Below are 15,363 nucleotides of genomic sequence, written 5' to 3' on the forward strand. Positions count from 1 at the left end.
TATTCATAGTTTCTTGATGCAATTTTTTTTTTTTAAATCTTTTTTTAGTCTTTTGGAACATACAGGGCAGCTTAAATGCATTGGTAAACCCATGATTTTTATCAGAACAACTTGACTGCCTTCAAACCAAGAGTTTCAAGAAAAAACAACAAGGGGAAGAATTTGTTTTGTGGCTCTCTGAGGATCTGGATGACATTTTCTGGCCAAGCCAAGTGTTATAGCATTTTGGGGAACTTGGATTCAGGTTAAAAATCTCTATTTGTGTACAGAAGCTGAGATCCGCTAGCTTCTAATTTTCTGCAAACCTAAGCAAATCGCTTCTTGTGATACTTTGAATTCTACCACCTGTTGCATTTCTCTAGGAAAGAGACAGCTACCTCAGTTTCTCTTGCAAGATTAGAGGAAAGGCACATCTGGTTAATTACATAAGACTTTAGGAGAAAGGTGAAGCAGGGAGAGATTGCAACTAACCCTAGCAGTATCCTCTGGTGGAGGGCAGGAACAGCATGGTCCAGAATAAATTCATGCCACTCTGCAATGCCAAGCCCTGAAAGAACCACTGTTGGTCTATCTAATGTTTCCCCCCCTCCATGTGGCCATTCATTGAAACCTACTGGATAAGGAAATGGATGGAAAAATAGGAGTCGTTGCTATTTATATCCTCACCCTCACTTTGTATGGTCTGTAAAGTCCTGAAGTGTCCGCCCAGACTGAACCACTGGAACACACAAACAGTTAAATTACAAAGAGGCAAGAATAGTTACAGATATATGCAGTGGCGTATGATTGCTTGTATGTGTCCAGGCAGATCTGTTGATACAAGATGACCTAAGATTATAAAAGGGTTCTAACATATGGTTGGGTATTAAAATAAAATTAATTCAATGGCTGGGGTCTCAAAGCATTAAGATTTCAATTCACTGGTCATGTCTTATGTGCCATGCTAAAAGTGGCAGCATTCAGTGCAGTCAGATGACCCATGATCATTCCTCAGAAGTAGAGTTTCTGATGGCAGGCTGGCATGCTTAATACTATGGTCAAGAACCAGCTGAAAATACCAGTGCAGGCTGCTGGGTCTTGACTTTGGGAGGGGAGGAAGCAGAAGACTCCATCCTCTGGTAGACCAAGTCTTCTCTTCCTTCACCTAACACAGTGTCTGTCAGTACAGAAGGATCTTGGGGTCCTCCAGCACTGAATATGTATTAAGTGAGACTTGTATCTAAACCCTAGAGGCCCTTTTAATTCCAACAGCAGTAGAAAGTTAGATATATCTGTGGCTGTAGCTATAAATAAAAGTAGCAGCCTGCTGTTCCATTCTGCTGCTTTAGAAAAGCTGTCATCCTTTTGCTTGTATCAGCACTCAAAAGCAATACAGAAAGCATGTAGTTTTTGGCTGAAGAAATAAAGGGGGTTTTGATTTGTGAAAGAGAAATCTGAAAAAGCAAAAGTCTTCAAGTATACACAGCTTGTTACAGAGGTTGCAATCAATTCTTCCAGTTGTTTATTTAGTAAAAAAGCAGAACGAGCTACTCTAGGGTGGGGTTTTTTTGTGTAGAACAGGTTAGCTGGAAGCCAGCAGGGATATTAAAATTAAATTAAAATTGAGAGGAGCCGCAAGCCAAGCCTAATAGACCAGCTTGCAGGGACGGAGCCTGTCCAGTTAGACCCTGTCCCACTGTCCCCAGAGAGGGAGCAGGGCAGGTGGGGTAGGCAGCTGGTGGCAGACCAGAGCCCACATTTGGGATGATGAGGCAGGTCCAAGGTCAAGCCAAGTAGCTGAGTCAGGATCAGGTCTGGAGAGAGTAACCAGGGTCAGACACAATCCAGTCATTGCTGGGCAAGTGCATAGTGAGTGACAAGGTGAGTCCAAGATCAAGCCAGGAAGACAGTCCAAAGGTCAGGGTCTGGATCAACAAGGCCCATAACCAGGTAGAGACATTGGGGCAACTGGAAACAAGTACTTCTGTTACAGCATGGACAGGGATTGAAGGCCTTGATTTTAAGGATTGAAGCTTAAGTGGAGCCCCAGGGCCCATGGGCAGGCAGGTGGGTGGAGGCCCCAATTGAAGGTGGTGGGGGTCATTTAGGTCTATTGGTGTTCTCAGCCTGCTAATGGAAGGTTAGAAATGAATTATAAAGTAAGGCATGCAACAATGCCATCAAAAAGGACTTCTATTTATAACATGCTTGTTCATTGTGTTACGATTTTTGTCTATTTTTCATTGAATTTGGTGGTTGTAGATGCGGTTTTATTTTAACTCCTCCTTCATAGAATCATAGAATCATAGAATCCTTTCAGTTGGAAAAGACCTTCAAGATCATCAAGTCCAACCATTAACCATGCCCCCTAAACCATGCCCTGGAGTACCCTGTCCACTCGCTTTTTGAATACCTCCAGGGATGGTGACTCAACCACTTCCCTGGGCAGCCCATTCCAATGTTTGACAACCCTCTCAGTAAAAAAATTTTTCCTACTATCTAACCTAAATCTCCCTTGCCTCAACTTGAGGCCATTTCCTCTTGTCCTATGTCCAGACACCTGACAGAAGAGACCAGCACCCACCTCACTACAACCCCCTTTCAGGTAGTTGTAGAGAGCGATAAGGTCTCCCCTCAGCCTCCTCTTTTCTAGACTGAACAACCCCAGATCCCTCAGCCGCTCCTCATAAGACTTGTGCTCAAGGCCCCTCACCAACTTGGTTGCCTTCATTACATTGTTTTTACTTTTCATTTTAATTTGACTCTATACCTTTTGGACAGTGATCCAAATTAATGTGTTACAAATTTTCTACAATGTAAAGAAGCTACCATTGGTCCAGTTTAACATTTTGAAAGGGTAGCTGTTGACATATGCTATGCTTTAGTTTTTCCACCATTTATTTGATGGGAAGACTCTTTTGCTTTCTATACCAAGTAGTAAGTAAGACTGGTAAATGTTTCTTTCAAGGCTAAATTTTAAGGGCTTGATGCTTGCCATCAGACCAGGTTTTCCCTTGGGTTCAAAAGTCAGTAACTAGAGAGCCAAAGCTTCAGGGTAAGTTTTCCTGTGTTAAAGAACTCTAAAAGTTGTGAAAGTTGTGCTGATTTCTTCCAGGCTGTGACGGTCAGAGTTTTGGGTGGTTATCTGAAGTGCCTACCAGTCTAGTGAGGCTGAGGAAGAAATGGTAGGAGATTATGAGACACCCACCAATAGACTTGCCTTGTGGTCAGCATAGGACAGAGAAGAGACAAGCATGAGCTGAACATCCTAGGGTTCTTCATTGTTGTAGGCAGTAGTATTGAGCTTTGGGAGTTTTTGCTGGAAGTGGGGTTTGTTTAGGCTCTTGAGGACTTGGCATATTGTGGCACAAGGGACTGTGTATTACCATGATGATTATTTTACATTTCGGGGCGGGGGGGGAGAAAGAAATTGCCACCAACTGCTATGATTTTACTTTTACAAAAGTGGAGTCTTTAAGGCACAGGCGAGAAAGTGTTTTGCACAGGTGTTTCTCCTCATCTCCCAATACCTTAGTTCATCTGTTGAACCAAAATGTATGTAAAATATAGTGGGAACATGGTGTGAGGTTCCTTACTTTCAGTACAGCTCCCACTGAATGTCATTGTTTCTTCTGAGAATCTGTAGTAAGAGGAGTAACAATGTTAATTCTAACTTTGACAAGGAACTTTTTGCATCTTCAAAGTTTTATATAGGTACTAACTAAGAAATGTAGTCTTCTGGTTTTTTTTCTGTTGCAACTGGATTTCTGCGGGGAGAGATGACACCTCCCTTTCCTCCTGCATGCTTATTAAATCAGTAGTTGTAGAGATGGTGTATTACTGTCACCTCCAAGGGTTCGCTTTTCAGAAGGCTAAATAATTGAAGAAGGTGTAAGTCAATGGTGAATCAGCCCCAGTAGAAGTGAGGTTGGAATGAGGTTGGAATTAAGTACTGAACTTAGATGTAGGTTTTGCTTCTTTTAAAGCTGCAAAAAATAATTGAATACTTAAAAGCATAAAGTGCCTTTTTTGAAGACTAAATCCCACTTGACTGTGATGTTCTGTTCTTATGTTCAGGATGGATTTTGGGCAGACCATTCTTGTGAAAAGAAAATTGGCTACATCTGTAAAAGGAAACCCATGTCAGAAGCTCCTACAGAAGAGGAAACTATTGACATGGGCTGCCAGAGAGTAAGTGAAGAAAAAGCTGTCTGATCTGAATAGGCTTCTAGGAATGATTAAGAGGAGAAAATGCCACCTAGGTGACAGATAAAACAGGAAAAATGGGTTCTGTGTTGTCATCATCAGAACAGTTGGCCTTCTCATTTCTATGGCAGACAGGATAGGTGGTACATATGAATAAATCTAAGCTCTGACTGTCATTTGGCTCTTGATGCTCCCTTTCTTTTTCCAGAACTTAAACCAAAACTCAAACCTGTAGTCCCTGCAGCAGGCCATTTTTCCTTGATCGGCATTCAAGCTGTCCTAAGGAATTTGCCTGTGCCAGCAGTTGCTCTTCAGCTCTGCCTACAATTTTCTTCAAAATTATTCACAGCAGGAAGGGTGTGCTTCTCTACATACTATTCTCAAGGCTTTGCTGTGGTCTCTGGCAGTGCTCTCTACTTTGAAGAATTTGTAGGAGTGCCTGAACAAAATGAATCCATTGTGCTCCTTCTGAACTGCCAGCAGATCTATTGTTTATTTGGTAATGCTGGCCTTCTGGTAACATAACACTCAGTAATTCCGAAAAGCCTACTGTAATTTGTTATGTCATAGGGAATCTTACTGGGTTTTTGTCTTCCATGAAGAAATTGCCTTTTCCCCCCAAGTCTGCTTTACACAGCTGCAGAGGAAGTCTTTGATGTTTATTCCCAGTATTCGTAAAAGAGTACCTGGGAACCTTACAAGTATTCAACTGTTGCAGAAGATAAAGGGATCCTAATGCTTATGGATATTATCCTTGCCTAGAGAACTAAGTGCATGGTTGCAGAAAAAAAGTCTCTCATAGGTGAGAAATTGAAAATCATCAGAAGAAAATTTGTTTGAATTGGGGCTGGTCACAGCAAACTCTCCCTCTGTAAGCATATTCCTGCGTTAATGGCACTTGAATGACAAAACATTAGAAGAGAGTGTTAATGTTAGTTAATAATAAACAAACTTGTCTGAAGTGTCATTCCCTTTCTGAAAAGCCAAGCTGAAATTTGCTTCTCAAGACCATTCTCATGATTGCACAATGCCTATGTGCTAGTTATAATCCTATACTGAGCACTAAAGGTGTACAGCAAAGTCTCTCATGCCTTTATAAGTGGAATGCACTGGTTAAAAATTCATTATATGTGAAAAATTGTTCTATGAAACAAAATTTTAAAAAACTTTGATCCTGCCTGTTTCCAGTCTGGCTTTTTTCAGTTCGGTTGTTCCTTTGTCTAATGGTTAGGTGACAGTGGGATAAATCAGTTTGGTTTTGTTGGGTTTCTTTTCTTTTCTTTTCTTTTCTTTTCTTTTCTTTTCTTTTCTTTTCTTTTCTTTTCTTTTCTTTTCTTTTCTTTTCTTTTCTTTTCTTTTCTTTTCTTTTCTTTTCTTTTCTTTTCTCTTCTCTTCTCTTCTCTTTTCTCTTCTCTTCTCTTCTCTTCTCTTCTCTTCTCTTCTCTTCTCTATCTCTTCTTTTCTTTTCTTTTCTTTTCTTTCTTTTCTTTTCTTTTCTTTTCTTTTCTTTTCTTTTCTTTTCTTTTCTTCTCTTCTCTTCTCTTCTCTTCTCTTCTCTTCTCTTCTCTTCTTTTCTTTTCTTTTCTTCTCTTTTCTTCTCTTTTCTCTTTTCTCCTTTCCTTTCCTTTCCTTTCCTTTCCTTTCCTTTCCTTTCCTTTCCTTTCCTTTCCTTTCCTTTCCTTTCCTTTCCTTTCCTTTCCTTTCCTTTCCTTTCCTTTCCTTTCCTTTCCTTTCCTTTCCTTTCTTTCCTTTCCTTTCCTTTCCTTTCCTTTCCTTTCCTAAAAGCTGCAACATACATGATCACTTAATGTTTATTTTGACAGGGTTGGAAAAGACATGGTTTTTATTGTTACTTCATTGGAAATACATTTGTATCTTTTTCTCAAGCAAATCAAACCTGTGGAAGGCATCAGGCCTTTTTAGCAACTATTGAAGACAGGTATGTAAAAGACTACATGCATGAGGGGATCACATAAGGATTTAACATCTAGCGTCATCTGAATATCAAAATAAACACTCTGATCTGGACAAAAATCTTGCTTTAGAGGACAGCTATCTGTAGATACAGAACTTCTCACAGTTTTTGCATTATATTCAAATCCAGGAATTCAGTTTATAATAAAAGTAGGTGATGGCTGTGAAATCAGTATTGATATAGATGGTTATGTCAAGGAAAAAAATAGAATTATGTTTTCTATTTCCTTAATTGTAGTGGCTTGAGGATGGGTTTTACTTGAGTGAGGGATGCAGAATCCAATTTTGATTATTAAGGGAAGAGATACAACTCTGAATTCCTTTCAAAAGGTACTTCAAATGAGCAAGAGGATGTAATTTTCACCCACCTGGTCTTCTCAGAATTGAGCTACTTTTAAAAAAATTAAATAAAAAACCAAATGATGATAGAAGTGCTTGGTATCTGAAAATCCATCACAGTTCAGCCAGGGTTCAGTGTGTGCTAAATTTCCGAACAGCTTTTGCACATTATTAAATATGGAATATTGGGAAAATGAAAGTTAGGGTTAAGAAACAAAGCTTATTTTGCTTGCAGTTGACTCGATGCTTTACACTTTCTTACTTGTTTCTATATAATCTAAATAGATATGTTCTAGTGTGAAAGCTCTAGCTGTCATGAATGGTAGCTCTCTAAATGTAGGTAGCACTGTAGCTGTCATACAAATGGTTTAACATTAATGTGGTCTTCAGACTATACCTTGTTAAGGGGAGACTTCTTTTATTTGCTTTGATTTCTTGAGCTGTTTGTTTAAACACCATAATGAACTATGACAGGCTTTACCTCTACATAGGTTTGTTTCCCAAACATAATTTTTCTTGCATGATCATTGGATCTAATTTGCGGTGTTCCTTATTTTGATAATTTAGTATCATACTACTTTAGCCTTTATTTTTGTATATCTCTTCAATAATGCTGAGATTCCTTTTCCAGTTTTGGATTTACCTGAAACAAGAAGTCATTAAAATAGAAGGATACTAGGAACTCTCAAAAAATACAGTGGTATAACACATAAGTCATGTCAGGGTTATTCTTTTCCACCAATTTCATTTTAGTCCACGATTATGTCACTTTCTTTACCGGACATCCGAAGAGAAGGCAGAATACTCTGGTACTGAAGCTTACAAAATATCTATTATGTAATGTTTTGTTATGTGCTTTGTTCAAGTAAATTCATCCAAGCTATGCTTTCAAGAAGGTACAGTGGCAATTCTGAGAAAATAACAAGCCTTTTACAACTTTAAAAAATAAATTTAACAATATTAATGTAACAGTTGTGTTCTTTTAAACAGATATGAACAAGCCTATCTGACTAGCCTGGTTGGGCTGAGAACAGAAAGATACTTTTGGATTGGACTTTCAGATGTAGAAGAAAAGGGAACGTTCAAGTGGGCTAATGGCGAATCTGTCTTATTTACACATTGGAATTCTGAAATGCCTGGTGGGTACGGCTCTATACTGTTTAATGAGTCCAGTGCCCAGAATACTTTGCTCACTACTTTAATTTTATTTCATTCCTTAGCCCTTACTTGATGGTATAATGACTAATTGATCTCAAATATATCTGGCTGCTTTCTCAGGCATGTAGTGCTGTTGCTAACTTCCTGCTTAGTGCTGAAATGAGTTTTTAATATGAGTTTGGGAAGAAACTTTAAATTGAGATCAAGTTTCTGATTTGTGTCTGTTCTGGGAACGTCTGTGTCTGTACTACTCTGGAGGAGCAATATCTGCAGGCATATTGCGCCCTGCTTGCAAGTCCTGCCTGTTCAGCCATATGTCATAGTGCACTTGCTCACTGCATGTTCTGAGGTGTGTGAGATCACAGCATGCATGAAGCACCTCTGGTCCTAGAAAAAATGGAATTGTAGGGAAGGACAAGAGGCCCAAGGGAAGATTTGTGTTTAATCTTCTTTTAGTTGATATATTTGCTAGATTAATTGTGATTTCTTTATTTACTAAGTTTTGTTAATGAAAACATTGCTGGTTTTTTCTGTTCTGATAAAATTATGGGGGTGCGAGGTCATTTCACCTCTGACATGATCACATCAGAAAGGGGATGGTCATCAGCCTTCAAGGTTCTGGTGTGTTGCATTTGCCTTTCGGGAGATCCTCTGATTCATTTTAGTTTCAGTGTCTAAATGTTGATTTGAATGTGTCAGGTGGAGTGGTAAGGCTATGTAGACCATGAAGCCAATACTAGGCCTATATATAGTAAGTCCATTTTTTCTAAATCATAGTCAAATTAGACAAATTTGAGAAACTAGCTCTAACCACAACTTCAGTTTTAGGGAAGAATATATTGGATCACAGGTTATGATGTTGCTAGAGTCAGCCACTGGAGGTGATTTGATGTGAGGCACAATTCAGTATCTCAGGTGTGGATGAACCACAGATTTTTTTGCTTGTTTTTTTTCCTTCATGAATTAAAATCATAGAATCATAGAATCACAGAATGGTTTGGGTTGGAAGGGACACTTAAAGATCATCTAGTCCTACCTGCCCTGCCATTGGCAGGGACATCTTGCACTAGATGAAGTGGTTCAAAGTCCCATCCAACCTGACCTCAAACATTTCCAATGATGAGGCATCCACAACTTCTCTGGGCAACCTGCTCCAGTGTCTCACCACCCTCATAGTAAAAAAAATTCCTCATTATGTCCAATCTAAACCTACTCTCTTTCATTTTAAAACCATTGCCCCTTGTCCTGTCACTACAGGCCCTGGTAAAAAGTCTTTCTCCATCTTCCTTATAAACCCCCATTATGTATTGAATGGACGTGATAATGTTCTCCAGGCTGAACAACCCCACTCCCTCAGCCTTTCTTCATAGCAGAGGTGTTCCAGCCCTCTGATGATTTTTGTGGCCCTCCTCTGGACCTACTCTAACGTTAGAAACATTTTTGGCTCTGTACAAAGACTTAATTTCCATCAATATAGAATATGAAGTTTTCTAAATTCTTATGACCCCCTAAACATTGCTTTTGTGCATTCCTGTTTTCAACCAGGAAGAAAGCCAGGCTGCGTTGCCATGAGGACTGGAATTGCAGGTGGATTATGGGATTTAATAAAATGTGAAGAAAAGGCAAAGTTCCTATGCAAAGTGTGGGCAGAGGGAGTGACACTTCCACCTCTTCCTACAACAACTCCTATTCCTCGGTGTCCAGAAGGTTGGGACTCAAACAATCGTATTAGCTTCTGTTTCAAAGTAAGTATGTTGCTTATTTCTGCATTAAGGTAGTTTGTATTTGCTGCACATACATGCAATAAAAATTGGTATACATATATCTTACTGTTTCATAAGCTTATTTACAGATTATATGTAGAGGTCTTGTTCCCTTCTATTGAAATGCTCATGGTTTTGTTTATTCTGTTAAAGTCTGATCTTCAGGTCTGATCTTCTGAACTTAATTTCCAACTCTTTTAAGACTGAATTTCCCATTCTTTTAACATTAAAAGTGCCTTTCTCCTAGTTGTTTTGCAGCAGATACTCCTGTCAGCAATGCAGTTTGCTAACTTGGCTTAAAGACATTTATACTAAGCCTGTGTTTCACGGAGGTGAACACTCATAAACCCTGTATTCAAAGTTTCTGTAATCCTCCCAGAACAAATTAACTGTAAATAAATTGCTTTTGGGTAGCTGATGTTTCTTGATCTTGTCATCAATATGGTCTATTTTGTCTGATTGCAAAATGCTCTCTTTAGCCTTTTTCAAGAGGAGAGCAAAAGAAAACATGGCTTGAATCTCAAGAGTTTTGTCGAGCTATAGGAGGAGATCTGGCATCCATTAATGGTAAAGAAGAACAGTATGTGATATGGCGTTCTATTGCGTGAGTATCTGTAGTGTCATTGTCCATTTACTTTAATTAGCCTTTTGATCTTTCTGAAATATTTAATTTTAGGTGTAAGTTTTTACTTCAGTATAAGCCAGTCTGGATTCATTGTCTGCATCTGTATCAAACACATAGCAAAAAAAGTAGAGCTGATGAAATAGCAGAGTTGTATGACTAGCAGCAATCACTCCAGAAGCTAATGCTAAAATGAGATTGGCAAGATATCTAGTTGAGGCTACATTTATCATGATGTAAAAATATTTACTGTGGTTTGGGGATATTATAAAATTACCACAGATGCCAGTTGTTTTCACATAAGCACATGTACAAGACATAAATCTGGTCAATATGTTGATTGTTTGTCATTTTTATGAACTAATCAGAAAGCAGAAGCAACTTCAGAGTAATTTTTTCCTACACAGGGAATGTAAATAAGGTTAGTAAATCCCTGAACTGTAAAAATCACATGTGGGTTTTCTGAATGAGATCAAATACTCTTAAAAAGGTAACACTTGCCATATGACCTGAATAGACCGGGCTCAATGAACTTGTACATCCCTGTCTAACTAGGAAGCAAGACTGAAACGTGGCAGCCTTGCAAAATGCTACAACCGTACTAGAATCCCAGCTACGTACTTACAGTAAGGAAGAAGTCTCAGATGCTGCATTACCACAAATTGACTCAATAAATTCAGATAAATCAGTAAAGTGTGTCTGCTTGCAGACAAGAATTAGCTTAAGGTGCTATTTTTCCAATGTGATTCAACTGCAGCAAGTAACTTTGTGTTTGGAAACCGTAAATGCCTTTACAGAGAAGACGGAGAGTTGATAAATGGAGCAACAGTAGCTATTGACCTATTATACAAAAGTATTAAGCCACTTTATTTTCAGGAGCTGGATTGGATCTGGACATTTTCTTGGTCAGTATTTCAATCTGTCTGAGTTAATGTGTAGTGGTAACACCTAGAAGTGGTTGCATTTTAATTAATTTCCACCCTGGTTGTTATTGTTTCTAACAGCTTTAAGGATTATTTTTAAAGAAGCTTATTAACTGTTGTGAATGATAGATTATTAAAAATATTGTAATGCCCTTATTAGTTTTGGTTTTATGTTTAAACTACTTATAAATGGGACACTTATTTTGGGGTGGGGTTTTTTGGTTTTTTTTAGGAACAATGGCTATTACCACCAGCATTTCTGGATGGGGTTATATTACTTGAATCCTGATGATGGCTTTGTCTGGAGTGATGGATCTCCAGTGAGTGATTTAATTTTCCACAGCTGTTTGCATTCCCTGTGCTTATCAAGTGTGTGTGGTGTATGTGTTTCTGTGTAATTTTATGCTTAATCATAACCCTCTACTGTATCATGCTCTTTTTAGGAAAGCTTATGAATAGCAATTTCATGGCTTGATTTTTTGGCTAAAACATACTGATTTTTGATAAGAAAATGTGCATTGAAACAACAAGAAAATTAAATCCATGTGGACTAAAAGGATGCTATTATAAATGCAAGGATTTTTTAAGGAAAAAAAATCCATCTTTAGTATTTCTCTTCCTTACTAATTTGATCTTTATCTGAAATGGCCTACATTCCATAGAGCTGAATGAAAACAATTGTTTTATGTCAGTGTGACTTGACTGTACTTTAGACTAAGACATAAAAATGTACGAAAAAAAGTGGTTTTGGAGGTGTGAGTGTATTTCATGCAAGGTTGGTCAAAATATATTGATGGAAGTTTACCATACAGAAAACTGAAATTGGAATTTATACAGGAAAATTAGAATAGCAGTAATATTTTTCTAAGAAAAATGTCAACATTTTTGTTGTACCTCAATAATGTCCTACTATTTTACTCATACAGGATATTTACTTAAATTAATATCAACATGTAGCATGCCCCATCATTGTTATTAGATGAATTTTACAGAATTTAGGTCCTATAAAAAGTCAATATTCTTCCAAGTGCGATCGAAACCAACTGTTATTTAAGCTGCAGTCCAGTTGCAATCTGAAAAAAAGTTTGAAATGTCAGCATTTGCACAGGGAGATTCTGGTTTCCTTTTATCTAAGTTTTTAAACTGTCAGTAGGAAGAAGTTGTGGGTCTGTGGTTTAATGCTGTCTCCTCCCTCTCTCCATTGTTTTCTTTCTATATAACAGAATTTCACAAAACCTTTTCTGTCGTAGGTAAGGTATGAAAACTGGGGCTTTGGAGAACCCAATAATTATCAAGGAATTGAACTTTGTGCAGAGATCAGTGGTGATTCCAGCATGCTTTGGAATGACAGGCACTGTGATTATCTATATGGATGGATTTGCCAGATAAAAAAAGGTATCACTTCTGTGTATTAGTAAAATCAGAAAAGATTCTGAGTTGATTTTTTCCTTAACTTTAAGAAATAAAAAATTTCAAAACCTGTTTATCAGAATAGTTCTGGTGGAATGTGAAATATCTAAGTGGTATAAGGGTTTCCATGTGTTCGATGCATTTAAAGATACAGAGCCTTTGGTGCTCTGCTGGGACTTCTCACTGATCTTTCTCTATGATTTCAGAAAGGGAAATGTGATACTTGAAAAATAGGAAATGTTACTTTGAATATTCACATTCACTTTTGACTTTTCATTTAGAGAAGTTCATGCCTTCTCCAACAAATCCTATTTTGGAATTTTTTTTCTGAGTTGAGTTTCAAGTTATTAGAAAATAGTTTGCAAATCAGTTCATATACCTGAATTTTTATGTGTGAAAACTCCCTCCTTACAGCTCAGGTACTGTTTTGTCAACTAACTGAATCTGTAGTTGCAAGATGGGGCCTGGTTTTGAGATACTTTATTTTGCTTTGGCTGGGTTTTATATTCACATGTCGGTTTCTTGCTAAATGCTTTTGAGATCTGAGTTCAGATGCTTTTTATTTTCTGAAGACATCAAGACTAAATTTATGATTTAGAGAAATCTTGAGTTCCACGCAGTGCATCTACCTAAGTTTGAGTATTTTAGAAAGTGCTTATTTAAACATTTTACTATATTCTTATATTGGGAGGGAGGGGAGCAAAATAAAGATGCTGCATTAGATTATTGACAATAAAGTATCAGCTCTGCTTCATATTGGTAAAAGAATTTCTTAGGCAGAGAATTTCTTATTAAATGCTGGTATCTGTGAGATCATAATTTAGCACAGAGACAGCATAAAGACAGAGATCTCCTGTGTTAGAAATTGTTTTGCTGAGATGCTAATGATGCCATCCAGGATGCTATCTCCATGATGCCATAGCAAAAATAAACTGGGGAATTCTTTAGCTTGAGGTCTTCTTTTCAGAAAGGACCAGTTAATTTCTTGGGATCTTTTCCAGTGAGATTTTATCTGGGGACTTTTTAAAGATCCAGATAGCAGTTCTTCTCAACCAGGGAAAGATGGAAAGAACCTCACTCTGTAGTAGCTAGGGCACCACAGAAGAAGATAACCCAGCCTGCATTCCTGCTGTCTGTGGTTTAAGCCAGAATTCTTGTATCAGTGACCTGGGGAAAGGAAGGAACGGGACATGCAGGACTGTCTTAATAGAGTTAATGCTTTGGGACATAAGGTTTTCTGTATCCAGTGGATACCAAAAATAATTACTTAATTCAGGTAAATGTTTTTTATAATACCTTGCACATAAGGAATAGCTTCAGGGAACAAGAATATTTATTTAAAATCAAATAGTGTAACCAAATTAAGAGATTAAGGCTATTTAGTTCCTTCTAGGTTTTGGTGTTAAATCTGTTGCTAGCTGTAGAATTCAATGTCAATAGAAAAACATGCCTATCAATTATGGTAAATATTTTCTCTTACAGCAGAAAGTGTACAATCATAATAAATATTTTTTTCTTACAGGGGCAAGTGTAAAGCCTGAACCAACAGAATCTCCTGCACCCAGTAAGTGTTATTGCTATTACTATGTGTGTGTGTGTGTTTAAAAGCATTTTTTAAATTTCACTAATGAGAATGTCTTATATCTCAGGAACAATGTAATTAGCTTAGCATTTATCTTACAGAGTACAAGACTACTGAGGATGGATGGATTATACATGAAGACAAACAATATTATTTCAGCACAGAGAGTGTTCCTATGGAAAAAGGTCGGGAGTTCTGCAAAAGGAACTTTGGAGACCTTGCCGTCATTGAGAATGAAAGTGAAAGAAAGTTCCTCTGGCGATATGTAAGAAAAATCATTAATACTATGGAATAAATCATCCAAAATAAGTGAGCATGGTCACAAATCCTTTTCACTCTGGTGTTTTATGGTAGTTATGTATGGTAGTACAAGTTTTATGGTAGTGAAATTGCAGTAGCATTAAGCCAGATTAATACAAAGAACAAACTCAAGTCTTTTTTTAGATTGTTTCATAGCTGAGATGAGGACAATTTAGTTTCGTATTTTGTATAGAAATAAGCACAGTGAACATTAAACAGATCATTATCTGCTTTTCCTGTTCAGTGTGGCAGTTCCACCACATTGTATCTATCTGCAACTGGTAATGTGCTAAGGTAAATCTTAATGCTTACTTTTAATTGATCTGTGGCTTCATTTTAGCAACAAGTCTTGTACTTGTGAGCTATGATTCTGTAAGGCAGGTGAGTTAACTGAAAGTAAAGTTTATCAACAGATAAGATAGCTTAAGTAGTGGATCAAAAGAGATACTGGTTTACATGCAACACTCAGAACATTGGCTTTTGATCTTGTCAGTGTATCTTGCATGTAGTCTACCTAGCAGCCTCTTTTTGGTCCTCAAGTTTGCTCCTTTGCCTCCTTCTTCTTGTGGGGAAAATATAATTATGCAGGAAGAACAACTTGAGGCATGGATTATGCCATGAGAAAGAGCTTTTAAATGATATTTCCTAGGTGGCTGGGGTTGTTTGCCTGTTTATACTGTATTGAGACCAACTTCTTTCAATCAGGAATGTGCTCAAAAGTCAGATTTGAACTACAGAGAACTTTTCCTGAGCTAGCTGAAGAGTGGCTGTGAATTGACACAAAGGCCTATATCAATTTATATCCAAATTGTAGGAAGGCTTGTCCCTTGCAAAAAATGTGTCAGATGATGTCCACTGCAGAGACTGTGCAAGAGGTGCTGATTTCAGTGGCTTTCAAGTAAGACTGTGAGAAATGTTGATATAGTGACCACACCTTTTGGCCAATGGTGAAGTTTGACTGTGGACTGTCAGTTGTGAGCTGATTTAACTTAAATGTTGCAGCTAGAGAATATAGCAGTTCATATCCTCTGTCAGACATATATTACTCATTATTAACATAACAGATTTCTATGATAAAAAGAGGACATCTATACAATTTTAATCTTT

At 37.7% G+C, this 15,363-nt stretch overlaps 1 protein-coding gene across 1 annotated transcript in view; it reads left to right on the plus strand.

Annotated features, from left to right (window-relative positions):
* The window catches only part of MRC1 (mannose receptor C-type 1), a 62,538-nt gene that overhangs the window by 27,613 nt on the left and 19,562 nt on the right, over positions 1 to 15,363 (plus strand). Inside the window, exons 9-17 of the mRNA XM_052803602.1 lie at positions 4,057 to 4,170; positions 6,009 to 6,124; positions 7,489 to 7,637; positions 9,202 to 9,401; positions 9,899 to 10,023; positions 11,197 to 11,284; positions 12,215 to 12,359; positions 13,897 to 13,938; positions 14,058 to 14,221. Of these exons, the coding sequence (XP_052659562.1) occupies positions 4,057 to 4,170; positions 6,009 to 6,124; positions 7,489 to 7,637; positions 9,202 to 9,401; positions 9,899 to 10,023; positions 11,197 to 11,284; positions 12,215 to 12,359; positions 13,897 to 13,938; positions 14,058 to 14,221 (1,143 nt within the window). The remainder of the gene's footprint in view (positions 1 to 4,056; positions 4,171 to 6,008; positions 6,125 to 7,488; positions 7,638 to 9,201; positions 9,402 to 9,898; positions 10,024 to 11,196; positions 11,285 to 12,214; positions 12,360 to 13,896; positions 13,939 to 14,057; positions 14,222 to 15,363) is intronic.

The sequence above is a fragment of the Harpia harpyja genome, chromosome 1, assembly GCF_026419915.1.
Source record: "Harpia harpyja isolate bHarHar1 chromosome 1, bHarHar1 primary haplotype, whole genome shotgun sequence".
NCBI lineage: Eukaryota > Metazoa > Chordata > Aves > Accipitriformes > Accipitridae > Harpia > Harpia harpyja.